Consider the following 18,463-nt stretch of genomic DNA (forward strand, 5'->3'; position numbering starts at 1 on the left):
GTAATACCAACGTTTCATTTCAACATTTGGATTTTTTTGCGACATTGCAAAGGACAAAGGTTGGTGATCTGTATGTATTTCAATTCCACTCACTCCGTATAAATAATTTCGCAAATTTTTTAATGCCCATACAATAGCTAATAATTCTTTTTTATTAGTAGCATATAATTGCTCGGTTTTACTTAAAGTTTTAGAAATAAATGTTATGGGATTCCCATCTTGCGACAAAACTGCACCTATTGCTATGTCCGATGCATCTGTGGTTAATGTGAATTTTTTATTGTAATCTGGTTGTACTAATTCAATATGTGCTATTAAACTGTCCTTTAAATTATTAAATGCTCCAATTGCTGGTTCATCCAGCTGTATTAATGCTTTCTTGGATGCCCTTCGTGAAACTTTCCCATTTACTCCGCTCAGATATTTTGTTAAAGGTTTGGCAATTGTGGCATAATTTCGGACAAATTTTCTGTAATACCCTGTTAGTCCTAAGAAGCTACGTAGCTCTCTGATATTTTTAGGAATTGGATAGTTTTGTATTGTGGAGATTTTGTCTGGATCTGTTTTAATGATATTTTGGGAAACAATGTATCCCAGAAATTTGGTTTCCAATTGAAAGAATTTAGACTTTTCAAGTGAAATTTTCATGTTAGCGTTTTGCAATATCTGAATTATATGAATTAGATCTTTATAATGTTGTTCTATAGTTTTTGAAAATATTATTATATCGTCCATATAAACGTGACAAGTTTTCCCAACTTGTTCTCTAAGTATATCGTCCATTGCCCTTTGGAAAATTCTGGGAGCGTTCGTCAATCCCATAGGCATTCTTAGAAATTCATATTTGCCGTTATTTATGGAAAAAGATGTTTTTTCAATATCTGATTCCCTCATTAAAATCTGATAGAAACCTGACTCTAAGTCAATGGCCGAGAAATATTTCGCTTTACCTAAATTGGCAAGGATTACTGAAGGATCTTGCATAGGGTATCTATCCGGTATAGTGTTTTCATTAAGTTTCTTAAAGTCTATTACTAATCTATGCTTAGGAGTTCCGTCCTCATTTACTCCCTTCTTTGGTACTACTATTACCGGTGAATTATATGGGCTTTTACTAGGTCTGATTATACCTTCATCTAACATTTTACTTATTTCGTTATTAACGAAATCGTTAACCGAATAAGCGTATGGATACTGCTTGCCATATACCGGTCTATCGTGTTCAGTGTTAATCTCTCCTTTTATATCCGTTCTGAACGGTAACTGTAAATTTATATTGGCATGGTCTTCTTCGATGATAGATACCATTTTCTCTCTGAGATTTTCTAAATTGTCCTCTTTGTAGGTTATTGTGTTATACAATTTCATTTTTTTCAATTCAGAATTTGCATAATTTTGAATGTCGGATATTTCTACGACGGCGCGTTCAGGATTTTTGCATCCCAAACTTTTAAATTGTTTATTGTCGGATAATTCAACGACGGCGTGTTCAGGATTCTTTAATCCCAAACTATTCGAACTTTTAGTGTCGGATAATTCAACGACGGCGTGCTCAGGATATTTTAATCCCAAACTATTAAAACTTTGGATGTCGGATAATTCAACGACGGCGGGCTCAGGATATTTGAATCCCAAACTATTGACGGATAATTCTTCGTCGGCGTGCTCAGGATTTTTTGATCCCAAGCTATATAAACTTCCTTCTACCTTTACTGAATCGCTTTTCATTTCTTTTTCTTCTTCAAAATATTTTTTTATTATATATTCCTTCAACGGAAGGATGGTTTTTCCTTCTATAAAGGTTAATTTGTTTAAAGAAAGGACCTCGTCATATATTAGTTTCTCCTCATTGTCTTTATAACTTAAAGTCCCCTTTCCTGTATCAATAACCGCTCCGATTTTCTTTAATAGGTTAAATCCTATTAGTAAATCTGCCTCCATTCCATCTATTTCATAAAACACTTGCTTTGTGTTGAAAATTGTTATATTATGGAAATATTTAATTATTGAAAACCCATTCACTGTAGCAACTTTCTTATAGATTGGTAATTCATTTTTATTGTCGTAAATTCCTTTTTTTATATAACAGGAAGTTGCTCCCGTATCTATCAAAACTTTTAATTCTCTGTTTATTTTTTTGTCTACTCTTTTTAGGTAGGGCAGACCTACTTCGGGGGCTGATCTAAAAAATGATCCTCCTCAATGTTATTTATCCTCATTGCTTTATTAGCCGGTTGTTCCGACATTTCGTTTAGTTTTCGTTTCTGCGCTGGATTGTCGTTAGACTGATTATTCGGGACTACGTTTGCCCTAAAATGCTGGGCTTGGCTATAATTGTTATTATTTCTCCTAAAATAACCGTTAGTATTCTCCCGATAATTTCTATTGTTATTATTTCCCCTGAATTGATTGCTGTTCTGTCGGTTCCGGATTTGTATAGATTCGTCTACCTCCATTGGTTCTGGGGCCTGATTTTGTTGTCTATTACCCAAGAAATAGGGTTGTCCCCAAGACATGTTATTCCTCTGCAAATCCCTTTTTTGGTCGAATGGTGAACTGTTAGTCCTAGGTTGTCGTTGGTTGAATCTTAAGGTATTAAAATTATTATTCCCTGAATTTCTGGGACCGCTGAATTGGTAGGCAAATTGGGCCCGAATGTTATTAGATTGCAATTCCTGTACCTTTGCTAAGGCATTCGGTAAATCTGGGGGATTCAATGAAAATAGGATTTCAGCAATGCCGCCGTTTAGGCCAGTGACAAAAATGCGTAAGGCATTGTCTCTAATTTTTTTATTTGATTCCTTGGTGATCTCACTGTCCTTTCCGTGAGTCATTATTGTCTTATTTATTAACAAGGTCATTTTCTTGTTAACCTCGTTATAGAAATCTATAATTGAAAGGTTCCCTTGTCGGAGAACGCTTAATTCCTGTTCTATTATGTAAATAGGTCTCTTGTCACTGTAAACAAAGTCAAGCCGTGAAAGTATGGCATCAAAATTTAGAACTGTCCCGTGGTTGGTCAGTGCGTCATGTGCTGGTCCTGTTATTTTGTTTCTCAAAATTGTTAATGCAATATAATATTGCTTACTTCCTTTCTTATATAACTTCACTGCAGTTTCTGCAGCTTCCCTCCATCCTACATATTGGTTTAATCCACCATTAAAAATTGGTAGGGATTCTATTACCTTCAATGTGGTGTCGTCTCTTATTGTCTCGTCTATTGTTTCTGCCTGATAATCCGATACCTGATCGGATTTAGTTTCTATTTGTTGTTTTAAATTTACAATTTGCTCTTGTACTTGTGAAATTTGAAGTGCTATCAATTGTTTGACCAGATCTGCTGTGAGATCGGTCCTTGCTTGAGAGTTAATCATTTTTAGTTTTTCAAAATCTAAAGTTAGCTGATCCACTTTTAATTTTTCTTATATGTTAGTTTTTATAATCTTATATATCCTAATTGAACTTATATATTTATTAATACAACTCTTGCTCACGAAATATCCGGTAGGGGTCGTCCTTCTTAGTTTGGCAGATCTTCGAACGGGTCTTCCTTCTTAAATTTCTTTGCTCAGCTGGGTCTTCTGGGGGTCTTCCTTCTTTGGCTTCGCTGATCGTTTCACTTTCTTTGTATTTTGGTTTTGTCGGTTTTGTTGGTTTTGTTTTTTTAAAAACTTTGGGTTTCTTTGGTTTTTTTTGTATTTACGAATTGCCTTGATTAGCTTTTTGTTTTATTTGTATTTTGCGTTGTATTTGTATTTGTATTTGTATTTGTATTTGTATTTGTATTTGTATTTGTTTTTGCACACCCTAAGCTCCGGTTTGTTTCCTTTTTATCTCACTTTTTTTTATCTATATCACACAGTCACTCCGCGTTTTTAATTTTGAAGGATTTATTCCATTAATTAATTGTCCTTCGGGTTTCGGCACGACGCAACACTTTTATCATTCGGTGCTTTTTAGACAACGTCGCCCCACGTTGGGCGCCAATTAAACAACTGCGGTAGCGGATTGTGTTTTTAAAAAGTTTTTATTTTACTTCGAACTTCACTGATATAGATTTAAGTAGAGGGTCACAAAGGAATTCCGGGCCAAGGGATTGCGCGATCTTAATATTTAGCTAGACTTTGCGGTGTCGCTGCTGGATCAAGACTGATTTGAACTTTCTGATCTTTGCATCGTTGATCCCTTTCGGGAATCGTTTTTCTATAAACATTTCAATTGATTTCGCCATCCCGAGTATTAGATTTCGTCATCCAAAGAGAGAACTGTAAAAGGCCTAAAGTGCAGGATCTGCAGAAAGCCGGGAGTGAGATTGTTTATGAGAAGCCGGGTGTGGGCAAACATTGGTTTTCCATTTAGGCGAGTGTCAAAGAATGGGATTGCGGCGGGGGCGCTTGAGATTGTACATCTTAGAAATCAATTAGGCGGAGGCCCAAGATTGAAATTGTTTTCGTTTTGGAAAACCAAAGATTGTTTACAACTCGTATAAGAGCTCAATGGAATTGGGTACGTTAACTTGCATACATATGTACATAAATGAATGATTGGTGTTTGCAGATGGGGTCTGTAGCTTTCATGTTTAAATAATCGCATATGCAATTCCTTCTCGCCGTTGCAAACATTTGCTGAAAGTTATAATACGCTCGGAAAGGGTAGAACAAAACTAAAAATTCAAAGAGCAAAAGAGAGAGGTATAGATACCGAGTGTTGAAGTCAAAGCCGCAGCCGCAGTCGCAGTGGCGGCAGCAGCGCAGCAGCAGCAACGAACCAACCCCACGACGAGCCGCCGAAGCAGAGAGCCGACGACAGCGAACGACTCTACGACTATTAAAGATAACCACAGCAACAACAAAAGCAGTAAGAGCAAGCAGAAGAAGCAAGTCGACAAGAAAAGCAAATACACGCTACATACTTACACTTACTATCCCACATATTCATGCATAGCTACATGTACAGATGCATACGTACATAGCATGTACATGTATGTATAGGAATGTGCACTGCTTTTGTTGGTTTACCTACGAACCGAACCGACTTACACTCACATATAGACATACTTAAAGAAATAACAAAGTTTTTTTTTTCTTTTTTATGATTATTTTAGCTATTGTACAGTTCCACAAAAGATTTATACACCGCACGAACTAACACAGCAGTCATGGGGTGTAAGTGGGAGGGGTGGGGAGGGGCTATTTGAGGGTGGCGGTAATATTTGTGAGAATATTTGCAGACGAGAATGGAATAGAATACACAGAGAGAGAGAGAGAGAGAGAGAGAGAGACACAGAAAACTAACAGAAGAACAAGAACATGCTGAAGAAGCAGAATAGAAGAGTTTGAGCAACATTTTTCGCAGAGCGCGGATGACAATGTTTACTCAGTATCTGTGTGAATGTGTGTGCCTGTGTATCTTGGTGTGTATGTGTGTGCGAGAGTACTAGATAAAATTCGAAATGCTGTCGTTGACTTAGAAAGTATTCCAAATAATAAAAGAAGCAAAGGAATTCTTTGAGATTTGTGCTGCTTTGAGCAAGAGCTGCGCACATCCACGATGAAGGGGCACTTGCATGCCCTGCTTGAGCACTGCACAGCAGTGCACTGCACCCGGCCCTGGCCATGCCCAACAAATTCAAATTAATCGGGCTAATATGACATTTATGGGGAAACTGTATTGGGAGGTATTGGAATAACAGTTTAAGTGTTCAAGCACAAACCTTGATTTTTTCACTTCACCATTTCAACTGTATTCAGTTCTCTATCTATCAGTTCTGTCACTTGGCGAATAAGTGGCCACGCAGTTTATTTTTTTAAATAAGCGTGCATTCTAAGGCGGTGGGGTAATGTGGGTTTTATGTCTTTATTACTTTCAATGTACATATCTCTGATTTTAATCAAATTCAATTAGTGCGTGGAATTTCAACCGATTTTTAATGGGTTGCAGTAGTTTAAAACGCGAGCGAGAAGTTGCAGAGATTTTTGTGAATAATTATGTAATGTTCTAAGGGAATATCGTGCATATTGTTATCTAAGATACTCTATCACTATATACATACATACATATGTACATATATACATATGTACATACTATGGACATAGATATCTCTAAACATCAGAGAATTGGTATGAGAATCAGTGAAAGCACTAGGCTCTAATTCATAGCTTCAGGCAAATAAGGACGATTTTTCGATACTCACAAAGAATACTAGTATTCGAGAACATCGCTTGCAAGTGCTATTCCAAGAGAGAGATATCATGAAGCAAAACAATTAATTATCTTCAGTCGAAGAGCTGATTTCGACCAAGGTAGAAATATCGTATCTTCAAAATATGATTTTTCTAACAAATCCCAACTAGAGGATATATGTACACACTTGATCATAATAATAGGTACACACATCTACGTAAACTTTAACATAACAAAAAGCAGTTGTGTTCAATATTTGAAACTTAAAATTAGTTCTCAATTATACCAATAGTATTTGTTTTCAATAAAATAAACTTTATTATATTATAGGATAATGTTATAAAAGAAAAGAGAGCAATTTGTACTTCAGAGTCAATGTCAGGCTGCTCAAAATAATAGGTACACTTCAAGTTTTGTTATGAAAAAAGTTTTTTAACTGATTATTATTATTTTTTGTTGCCTAAATGGGATTTATAGTTAATATCCGATGTATCCACCTTTATTTTTTGTCACCTTTATAATTATTTTTGGCGTACTTGTAATAAGCGTCTGGCAGGTGTCTCATACCACAATTTTTGGACGCCCCCGCATAATTTTTGATTATTTGAAAATGAAAACTTAGCTAATTTTGTTTCGTAAATCTCCCCACAAGTTTTCGATTGGATTTAAGTCGGAAAATTTGGGAAGCCACTTTAAAACGTCTATTGTTTGGTCCTCAAAAAAGTTGGTCAAAAGCTTAGATGTGTGCCTTGGGTCGTTTTATTACTTAAATACCCAATGGAAACTCATTTTTTCTTCAGCATAAGGTAGCATAGCTGTCTGCAATCTGAGTTTGTATTGCTCAGCGTCCATTCTGTTCGTTGTCAGGAAAAATGGACCTACGCCGTACCAGGATGAGCAGCCCCATATCTTTAACTGGCACCTCCAGGTTTGAGAATTTTTTTGTTTTGAAACATGGATCAATATTCTTTCGTTTTGGGCTTCCTACATTGCTTTCACACTCATTCCCTAATAAATTTATTTTAGTTTCGTCGCTCCATAAAAGGTTTCTCCACTTTTTCTCTCCGGCGCATCCTGCGCAGTCTTTATGATCTTTAGCAAAAGTTTGCCCCATGGCTAAATTTTGTTGACGCGTAAGTGGGACCTTTCTTTCTATTCTCCTTGGAAGGCTGGCTTGTTGTAGCCGTCTACGGATCGTTGGAGCACTAACTTCTAGTGCAATTTCTGATGCAATAGCCTTTGACGACTTAAATGGGTCCTTATTCCTCAAAGAAAAGTATGTAGTGGTGAAGTGTTATGGTTGTTTTCTGTGGCTTTCCGCGAGTTTCCTGACTAGATTTTAATTTTTAAAGCATTGTAACAAAATAATGAGACCTTTTCATTAATCTGGCAATGGCCCGAAGAGATTGGCCTTCTTTTTCCAGACTAAGAGCCAATTGGGCTGTACAATAAGACATTCGGCCTATTCTTGTAAGAAAAAAATAATTATTTGTTTATATTTAGACTGTTGTTAAATGAAATGGATGTTTAATTGCCAAAAAGTCAAGAATTTCCGAATTATTCACTTGATATTCAAAATTTACTGACACTGTACCTATTATTTTGATCAGCCATAATGTGATGTCAACTCGCAATTTCGCTTAAAGCTCTGTTATTCGGCGGTTTCCCTGTTTCATTTTTTTTTGCCACGGAACTGCAATACATTGACAAATAAAACATACCAAACAAAATTTTGTTTTCAACACTTAAAGTACGATAAAACTAATTATTAATGAAAAGCTTCAAGGTGTACCTATTATTATGATCAAGTGTGTATGTACTTTCCTCTGTTATATCTGGTCTCACAGCAGTGGAAGCAGTGGAATGATTGATTTAAACATCAGTACGTACATGCATACATATATTGGTTTGAGAAGCAATTCCACCTTAAAATTAGTTTTATGTCCCCCAAACTTTCTATTAAGCTTCTAAAAGCGTACTATTTGGAATGAATTCATTAATTCAGCTTATTAATCACGAGAAGAAATAAAGAGAAACAGCAGGCGTGATAAGAGCCCGATTGCTATACAGCCAACTGATTATGCAATAAGAGTGCTCCCAAAGAATCGCTCTTCATGTGGAGATAAATGTACGTACATATGTACATACGTACAAACAATATGTCTCATAAACCTTAAGGTTTCATACATCTTGTATGTACATATTTGTATACATACATATGTGTGTATGCATGTTGTATGTATGTATGTTCAAAAGTATTACATTTTGAGGCTTTGTCGTGTGCTGTGGGAAGATGATGGAATGGCCGGAAAACTAAGGTAGAGGGATGGATGGGTGAGGGGATAGTTCAGTTGCCCGGCTGGTTCCGGGGGCGAGGCGACCCGGTAATTACAAGCTCACGACAATGTGCGACGTGAACAATAATTTTACGTGTACTTGCAATAACACAATAACTCCGGAAGAAGACACACACAGGCTCATAAAGGAACGCGTGATTATAGTTGTTTTCCTGTGGATCTGTGTGAGGAAATGCACACACACACACACACACACACACACGCATGAAATTACAACTACATATTTACGAGTATGCATGTACATATGTACATACATATATAAGTACATATGTACTTCTCTATTTCCAGGACACAAAACCAGTCTGACGAATCGATTTCCAGATGTATCCCAAGATGCAATTGTATTTATGAACGAGCATCTAATAATGACTGCAAAATTAAATTATACACACAAGTTAATTATAAATACATATGTATGTGTATATATATATATATACATATATATATGTATATATATATGTATGTACATATGTATGTATGTATGTAAATATGTATGTATGTATGTTCAATCATATGTACATTTATTATAAAATAAGGGGATGGATTTTTTTCGGTTTGGGGAGATATCGAAATAAATAAACAAACATTTTTAAATTAATACGATTTCTGGAGAAGAAACGAATAAACAAACAGCAGAAGTGTGTACAAGGAGAACCAGATGAGGAAATTTGTCCGCATAAAGCTGACAAACTAATTTTCAAGATAAAACTGATGACGATGATGCTGAGAACGACGATGGGGTTAGGGAATATCCTCAATAGAGAAGCCAGAACTAAAGTTAACCAACCGCTTCCACAAATGGAGATGCGTGTGGGCGGAGAGAGAGGGAGCGCGCGATGCACAGCACACAGAACTGGAACCAAGAAAATATGCTACGTGAAGCAAAACGAAAGCCAAAAACTAGATGAAAAACTTGGCTGTGGAAATGGCAGACCCGTACAAGATAAGCCAAAGATGCAAGCCATGAAAGCAAGCAGGCGCAAGCAGAGGCAGAAAGCATCACGCAAAAGAAGCAGAACATGAACGAGTGGGCTGGTAGGAACAAGACAAGACAAGTTTCATATGCAGCATGATGCACTGTGCTCCCTCTCTCTCTCGTCGTCCCGTCACACTCGCGCGTTGGCAAAAGTAGAACTTTGCTTGAAAAAGATAGCTCCCCATCTCTCTCTCTCTCTCTCTCTCTTTCACTCTTACCGCAAAAGTTCGCTGCTTGATTGATAGCCAATGGGGTCGGGCGCTGGAGCAGGGGATGCCTGGTTTGTGGTACGGTCGGAAGGAAAGAAGCGGCAGGCGGGACGGACTGCTGCATAGAAAAGCTTGCAACTTCAGAAAATTTGTATCGCTTTACATTTCGTTCTTGGCTCAACTGAGAGAAATACAGAAAAACTAAGGCGAAGAGTGAGCAAAGAGAGGTTAAGAGCCAGAAAGAGAGGGCGAGCGAGCACGTGCAATAAATGCAATTACCGCTGTATCTGTGTACGAGACTGTATGCGTGTGCGAGTTTATGGGTTCAAGTTGTACATTTTATCGAGTCTTTTATAGACGATTCTCATATGCGGGGTACCAAAAGGTGTATGGGCACACACGCACACACGCACACACCCGAATCCTCCTCCATCTACTGAAATGAATTACTTCCAGAATTAATTCCAGAGAATACAACATACAGCTCGGCTATATCATACATTTTGAATCCACCTGGCACAATCAAATAGTCAATTACAATTTAAAGGTTCCGTAGTATAGTTCCGTAAAAGCTATCCATGAGTGTCGTACACATACAGCTGCGCCGATGATGGTTCTAGTGAACGTTGCTAAGACTTATACATATATAAACTTTATGCTATAATTTATCGTATCCCAGAGCACTGGTACGATTTGCCAACTCCAAATGAAAATATTTGAAAAGAGAAGGGTTATATCATAAATTTGGGCCTCAACAAAAAGGCGCCAATTTACAAAAAAAAAATCAAAAAACTACTAAAAGAAAAACAATTTTTTAGTAAAATATGTTAGTTTAGTTGTATTTAAAGGTTGGCATTTTGTTGCAAAGCCTTTGTCAGCAACAACAGCAGCTCAACATCTCGGCACTAAAGCGCACCTAATTTCCGCATATTTCCATTGGGATATTGATCCCCGAACATGCAGGATACCCCAAAGATCGTCGTTGTGCTTTGGTTTCGCATTAGCAACATATTTTTTAACTTCACCTCACCCAAAATATTAGCAGTGGGGTCAAGTCTGGAGACTGAACAGGCCAACCCATTACTTTAAGTGAATTGTTCTCGGACCACTTTCGAGCTTTCTTTCTAAATTGTTTTGCGTAATTTTCGTGCTGGAAGACACAAAACAACTTCATTTCGTACTCCGCATTAGGCAGCATTACTGTTTCTTAGATATTACCATAAGCATTTTGTACCATAATGGGTCTGTGCCATGTATTGGATCACCTCCTAGTACGAAAATCAAGCCCATACGACTATGCTTGCTTTTCCATGTCTAATGATTTTTCATGTGAGTCAGGGGGTTGTAATCTGCATTCGGTAGTCGTTTCTCATAAGAACAAGTCGCTTTTCCACCAAAAAATAATCGTTTCCGACCCCATGAAGTATATATATTCTTGATCAGCATCAATAGCCGAGTCGATTGAGCCATGTCTGTCCGTCTGTCTGTCCGTCCGTCCGTCCCTATCAGCGCCTAGTGCTCAAAGACTATAAGAGCTAGAGCAACGACGTTTTATATCCGGACTTCTGTGACTTCTTCAAGAATATTTCAAAACTTTGTGCCGCCCACTTCCGCCCCCACAAAGGACGAAAATCTGTGGCATCCACAAATTCAAAGATACGAGAAAACTGAAAACGCAGAATCGTAGAAGATGACTATATGTTCTAGAGTGTAAAACCAGATCAGTCTGAACCAGTTCGTTTAATTATTATAGCCAGAATCAAGAAAACAATTTCATTCTTTCTCGCTCTGTCGCTCTCTAACACACAGGTTTCATGGTTGGTTTTGCCAATTGCAAAATGAGAGTTCAAGGATCTCAGAACCTATAAAAACCAGAGCAACCAAATTTGGTATCTTTGGTACCTTGACCTTTTTGTGTCACAATTTCGCCACACCCCCTTCCGCCCCCGCAAAGGACGAAAATCTGGGGCATCCACAAATCTCAGAGACTATTAAGGCTAGAGTAACCAAATTTTGTGTCCGCACTTCTGTTAGATCTCACTATAAATCTCAAAATTTCGCCCAACCCCCTTCCGCCCCCACAAAGGACGAAAATCTGTGGCATCCACAATATTGAAGATACAAGAAAACTAAAAATGTAGAATCATAGAGAATGACTATATCTATCCGGTTGCTGAATCTGGATCAGATCGGATAATTTGAATAGCCAAAAGCAAGAAATCAATTTGCAGTGGCTACGCAGCGCCCGACGTCACGCTCAGACTGATTTTCTGTCTCTCTCGCACGCACTCTTTGTCGTGTCGTTTAATGTTAGTGGCGTTTGCCGGAGGAGAGCCATACTGACTAGGTATCAGGTATAAATGTAGAGTTGCGGTGTCCGCAGCAACTCACAACGTTCCCCCTCGTTTGTTTTAACAACAGACAATTTGCCACACCTTAGCATAGGTCCGGCCTTCTGAAATGAAAGTTTTGATCCTTTGTCTGTTTTCTTCACTTTAGTGCTTTTCCAGACGTAAGCCACCGATTTTAAATTCAATCAAGAACTTAAAATATCAAAAAGCTCGGAAAAGTATAAACTTGTACATAAAACAGTTACTAGTGCTCCATTTCGCTCTTCTTTCGCAAAATTGCCTAAAGTAATAAGAGCCGCTTTTCTTCCAACCATCTGGGCATTATATAGGGTATCAACTAGTCATACCTTTAAAACAACTTCTTCGTTATTTTAGGCGTTCACAAGACTGAAGCAAACAACACAAAAGCAAAAATAGCAATAACAATAACGAATAAAATCTACGAAAGAAACGACATTTTCTGTGTACGCGCCGCCGCCGCTGCGCAGTCCAAGCAGTCGCTGTTTGACGTTTTGTTTGTGCACTGCTTGCAGGTTGCTAATGCAGTCGCAGCGCTGCTGCCTAGCTGCAGTAGTTATTGCTGTTGCTGAACTTACGGTTGTCGTATTTTTATTCATTTTTTCCTCTGCTCGCACATAGACATACGTACATATGTATGTATGTTTGTGTACATATGCCCATACATATTTTTCTCTTCGTATGCATTTTTATCTGCGTGTGTTTGTGTGTGTTTGCCTTGGATCAAATTTGTTGAATTGTTTATTTAGTACGTTGAAGCTGTTATTGCTATTGCCGTGTGTCCGTTGCGCTGTTGTTTCTCTCGTTTTATTGTATTTTTCGTTATTGTTATTATCGCTAGTACCAGCGGCAGCAGCAGCAGCAGCAGCAGCAGCAGCAGCACTACCACCACCAACACCACCACCACCACCAGCAAACGGCGTTGCATTCGCTCTTGTTCGGCTCCCAGTCGTCGTTCGGTGCTTGCTGTTATACTTTCATTGCCGTCTCTTTCGTTTTTGGTATTTGTAAATTACATAAATTGTCTTGGACTATAAATTACGGGAAGATTATTATGGATTGTTGCTTGCCTTTTGTAATTCATACATACATAAACATATATGTACATATATATGAATCTGTGCTTGTGTGAGATGGTGTTCGAGTGTGCTTGCACATGTAGCATTTATTGTGGTTCGAATGCAAGCAGCGAACAAAAACCAAAAGCACCAACAATGTTACTTCTCTACTCTTTCTACTACTTATTTTTCACCTTTTTTTTTTTACTATTTTTAGGCTTTTATAGAGATCTGCATTTAATGGTACACTCGCATAGTTACATATGCATACCGCTCTCCGATCTCTCTATCATCAAGTGTGTGTGCGGGAACAACATTGCCGTTGTTTCTGATGCCGAGGGCTTGGAAATGGGATATGGTTTATGGTACGAGTTTACGGAGGCGGGGGAACGGGATATGGTAATGTTAGCAAATATGTGCATCGCGTGACCAACATGGGTTGACATCTGTCTGCAGCCTTTTTTTTCAAATGCCAGCCACAAGAGCTGGAGTGTTAAAGGGGCGAAGGGATCAACAGGAGGATCAGGAACAGTGCTGGATACGGTATTCCCTCACAGGCGTTCCTCACAACTGGGAAACTCACAACTGGGAAACTCACAACAATAACTGTAGCGTAAAGAAGTCTTGAACTTTTATATACACTGGATTGGCAAGCAGACGGATCAGAATCAGTAATGGAATAGAATGGAACGCCTTGGGAAGGGTTTCTTTCGGGAGAAACCGGTACTCGGTACTCGGTACTCGGTACTAGAAAGTCAAGCCGAATCAGGATCAGATCATATACATATATGTAAGTATCTAGACACTGGAATTGTAATGGTAAGGTCTTCATCGATTGCGTAACAGATTTGCTGCTGTGCGATCAAGAAAAGTTCTGCAAATATAATGTGTTCAGATGGCGTTTCTATCTCTTTCGAGCGCTCACCACCACTGACACTGCAGGGGCTTGAATGCAACCAAAGATCTTTCTAAATGTTACCAAGACTTTTCAGTTCAAAGAAGTTGGATAAGGAGAAGAATAGCAGTTGGAATGGAATGGTAAAGGCGTCTAGGCATAAACCCTCAGACTCAGACAAGATACACTTTTCGCTGGCGAAATGTGATGTAAGTACAGTAGAATCCGGTTATAACGACTCTGCTTATTCGATGACTTGGTTGGCCCCCATGCAAACTTATATGAAAGAGCCTCCGCTTAATATATATGCATATATCAGTGATCGGCAACGATTTAAAAGGAAGAACTGGCTGAATATATTCTTATTGACAATGCTGTGGCGTTTTGTGAGGACCCTTCCGAAGACAACATTGTTAAAAATATATTAGATAACGGACAGGACAGCGACGGCAACGTCGAAGATCAAAATGAAGCGTTTTGGAGGCATTTAAGCCTGCACAAATTCGGAATCCATTAAAATTGAATGACGAGAGCTTAACGCATAGCATGACTCGTTTAAATAATGCCGTGCGCTACTGTTTTTATATATCAGAAACTACTGCTAAACAATCAAAAATTACTCATTGTTTAAACTAAGAATAAAAAGAAAGACCCCTTGTTATATTATGCTTATGAATATGCATTATATGTATACAACTTTTTATGAAAAACACAAATTAATGAGTTTTATTTAAAAACAATATATTTTTTTTTTGCTCCTCTTTTGGTTAGAGCGTCTTCCTGGGATAACGACGTAAAATCATCGGTCCCTTGAGTGTCGTTATAGCCGGATTCTACTGTATTTTTATATTTCGCTGGCGGCAGTTTATTAAAATGTTCTGTGTTTGTTTACAAATAAAGTCGAACTTTTGTATGACGGCAAGAGGGAAAGCAAGTAGGCTATTAATGTCGCCTGTAATGAATAAATCCATAGTTTCTGAAGATAAGTGGAACCAACACGTTTTTATCTATCTATATCTATCTATACATTTACTTTAGACTTCTTTAATAAAAGTCAATTTGTTTCATTATTGAATATTTTTGGACGGCATCCTGGCTTGTTACACTTTATTTCGGTTGTGCCTGCCAGTTCGCTAGCGAAAGGTAGCGAAAGGAATATACATAGATATATTTATACCTTTCGGTCGTTCAAAGCGGAACACCGTCGTTTTTTTTCTAGTATTATTCGTAATTTTATTTATCTTACCTTAGAACTACATAGGTCGCGAAATTAAGCTTTTTAAAAAATCTAGCTAGCAAAAAACAGAAATGTCTTATGTTATGTTGTTTAAGTTTTCTGAGTACTAGGGCTTATATCTCATAATAAATGTGGGAAACATAATTAGAAAAACATTCGACGGAATATCTTCCACTAGAGATAATTCATTTAGCTGGAATTGATCGCGGAAATACTGACCCTCTCGCTGTATTCAGCCCCCCTTTATTCATCGCCTATTCAGTTGCATAAGTGAGTTCACTGAAGGTATCGGTATCGGTATCAAATCGAAAACATAACTTAAAACTGAACTGTGATCAGTAATGGTTTTTGTGAATGCCTTGTTTCTACTACGATTCATTGCCAAGCGATCGTGAAAATTTTAAAAGTGTAGAAATTTCCGCTAACAATACCATAGAAAATTTCACTTTATTCAATTCATGTATGTACCTATGTATATACTACATGTATATAGTATAGTATGTAAGTACTAAGCACACAAAGCACAAACACATGCAAAAAGGCACTTACAATTACAGATATAAGCATGCATATGTATGTATGTGTGTGGATATGCATTGTATATTTAACATAAGCGACTGTACATTGCATGTGCTTGTTGTTCTCTATTTTATCAAGAGGCTGTTCAAATACGAAAGAATAATAAACACCCGCACGCACACAGGTACGGATACAATTGCTCTTAAATATGTAAGTATTCGAGTATCTTAAGCATTCTCGTGGGAATTGTGTTTAACCATAAGGTAAGACTGTCTTCGAAGAAAGATCGCACTGAAGCTTAACATACGCTAGGCTAAATCCCGTTTTAAGGGGAGTACTTATTTCTAAATGTCTGGTTCAAAGTGGAGATTATAATAGATAGTGTTGTAGCCATAGTCGCGGTTGTTCAAATTCATCCGAGTTGTTTAGATTGAAAATGGAGTAATATTGTTTCTGCGGAGGCTTTTGTTATAATACGATACGATTTCGATCAAATTTTGATCAAATATGTAGTTCGCGAGTTAGTTTTTAAACACACACTTTTTAGTTTTCCTTTCAGTGGCCTATTTTTCAATTTGTTTTAATCATGGAGATTTTGTAAAGATTCACATTTAATTGCAAGTTCGGTAGAATATTTTCCAAATTATCTAGATTATAAATTTATTTATGCGATGCGACCTAACACTCGATGGTCTTTTATTTATCAAAAGTTTCTGATTCTGTTTTTATCATAGTAAACCATTTGTAGGGCTTCCGAAGATTTATTTTATTACATTCGGTCTCATTTTGGATTTCGATTTAGCAAGCTAAATTGTATGTAAAATATTCTTACATTTTTTGGTAGCTAAAATGGTGTGAAAATTGTAGTAGCCTTTTTAAAGGGTATCAAAATCGTAATCATTCACACGAACACACACACACACATGCTTTTGCAAACACACGATTTCATATAAAGTTAACGCACTGATTTAACGTAACTATTCCAGTGCTCTCAAGTGAACATACATAGTAGTTAATAGGAAAAGCAACAAGAACTCACAAAGACAGAGACAGATAGCCGTGGAATAAGAGAGGGACAGGACAGGGGGAGAGAGAGCTAACAGCATGTGCTGAGAGCAGAGAAACGGAATGTCAGGCAACGCGGGCCAGGGAGGGGTGGGTGGCAATGAGAGCAGCCCAAGGAGCGAGCGAATGAATGAGTGAGAGAGCCCAAAGCCATAATAATAACAATCATAAATTGAAGAGTTAAACTAATAATGATATACAGCTATCTCTATCGCACTCTCCCTCTCTCTTCGTAATACATTTATGTACTTGTGTGTGTGTGTGTTGTATAGTTAATAATAATAAAGTCGCACATACCTTTATTTAGTTGAAATAGCTTTGCATTTATCTTTACTCGGCTTCTTCCTCTGCCTTTCGTCTTCTGATTCGTAGTTCGTAGTCTATGATTTTTGTTATTTGCCGTTGGTTCTCTCTCTCTCTCTCTATCTTATAGTTTTCACACAAAACAGAATAAAAAAAAAATGGAATGTGTAAAATTGAATTTATTAGTACTTTTTATTGTTCGTCGTTTTAGGAGCGTCTCTGTCATTATGTGTGGATAGAAAACTATGCTATATGCTTCTATAAATGTTTTTCAAGGAACCGTTCTTCGTTACGTTTTACTATTCATATTTGTTCTTTCCTTACTCGCTCTTCTTACTCACACTTTTTTACTTATTTTTCTCAGCTTTTCCTTTGCCTTTTCTTGGAATTGAATTTTTCGGCTAACGGTAAAAGCGCACTGCCAAAAAACAAACAAAAAGAACAGGAACGGAACAGACGACAGGGGAAACTCCCAGGGACTGAAATCCCGTCACACGCGCGCTGCTAACACACCGTTATAATTGCCGCATTAGTGTATGAAAGTGCATGTGCAACCGCAAAAACAGTGCACTCCGGCAGCATGAAACACACTTATTGCTGTTGTTACTAGTCTAATTTTAGTTATTGCTTTTAATGGAGCCGCGCCAGTAGACAGAAGCAAAGGTAAATGTAAACTACGCTACCTGCGACCAGCAGCCGCAGTAAAGTAACACAAACAAACGTTAACAAGCGCGTAACGTAACGCGCTCACGACGGTCAATTAATTCTTGTCTTCCAGTCTGACCCTCAGAAATATACCCAAACTACGTCACAAATTTCAAAATATACCGTAAACATACTGACGAATTATTTTTATTCAAGTTGCATTATATTCTTCGTTTTTGATATTTGTTTTAATATTAATAGTTAGCAAGAACCCTCAGCTCTCAACTCATAATTTAATCCGATTTTCAAATCAATTTCCTATAAGACTGGTTAACTTTAAATGTTAATTTTTATTGCAATGCTTCAAAAATAAGGTTTAAGCAACCAATAAGGTCAAGAATAATTTCTACGAAATGAATTTCCTTACATGGTAACTTCACGCTAACTACACATTCGCTACAAATTAACTAAATTTTTATGTAATTACCAAATGCGACACCTGATGGGGAAATGTTTCAAACTTTTATGCCCGTTTTTTCATATAAGCCCCATGGAAGCGCCACTATGAAAACCATCCGTTATCCACTTTTTGACATGGCTTTTTTCCATTTTTTAAAAAATTTAGATTTTGATGGCAAACGATCAGG

General features: G+C 37.5%; 2 protein-coding genes across 2 annotated transcripts in view; one reads left to right on the forward strand and one right to left on the reverse strand.

Annotated features, from left to right (window-relative positions):
* The window catches only part of LOC6600218, a 47,099-nt gene extending 29,266 nt beyond the window's left edge, over nt 1-17,833 (reverse strand). The window contains exons 1-2 of the mRNA XM_002025180.2: nt 17,513-17,833; nt 17,166-17,290 (exon numbers count right to left, since the gene is read on the reverse strand). The gene's annotated coding sequence lies outside the window, so the exon portion shown is untranslated. The remainder of the gene's footprint in view (nt 1-17,165; nt 17,291-17,512) is intronic.
* On the forward strand, nt 13,392-13,942 carry LOC113566208. The gene is made up of 2 exons (XM_026990867.1): nt 13,392-13,551; nt 13,609-13,942. The coding sequence occupies exons 1-2, from the start codon at nt 13,393-13,395 to the stop codon at nt 13,756-13,758; spliced, it is 309 nt and encodes a 102-aa protein (XP_026846668.1). The 5' UTR covers nt 13,392; the 3' UTR covers nt 13,759-13,942.
* Nucleotides 17,834-18,463: the final 630 nt, after the last annotated feature.

This window comes from Drosophila persimilis, unplaced genomic scaffold (genome assembly GCF_003286085.1).
Source record: "Drosophila persimilis strain 14011-0111.01,24,50 unplaced genomic scaffold, DperRS2 tig00000622-arrow-arrow-pilon, whole genome shotgun sequence".
In the NCBI taxonomy this organism is placed as follows: domain Eukaryota; kingdom Metazoa; phylum Arthropoda; class Insecta; order Diptera; family Drosophilidae; genus Drosophila; species Drosophila persimilis.

Bases quoted from the DNA above. Each gene is read 5' to 3' on its own strand.
- LOC113566208 (XM_026990867.1), top strand. From the start codon at position 13,393: ATGGTACACTCGCATAGTTACATATGCATACCGCTCTCCGATCTCTCT. The intron at 13,552-13,608 runs GTAATGTTAGCA...ATCTGTCTGCAG, and splicing joins AGGCGGGGGAACGGGATATG to CCTTTTTTTTCAAATGCCAG.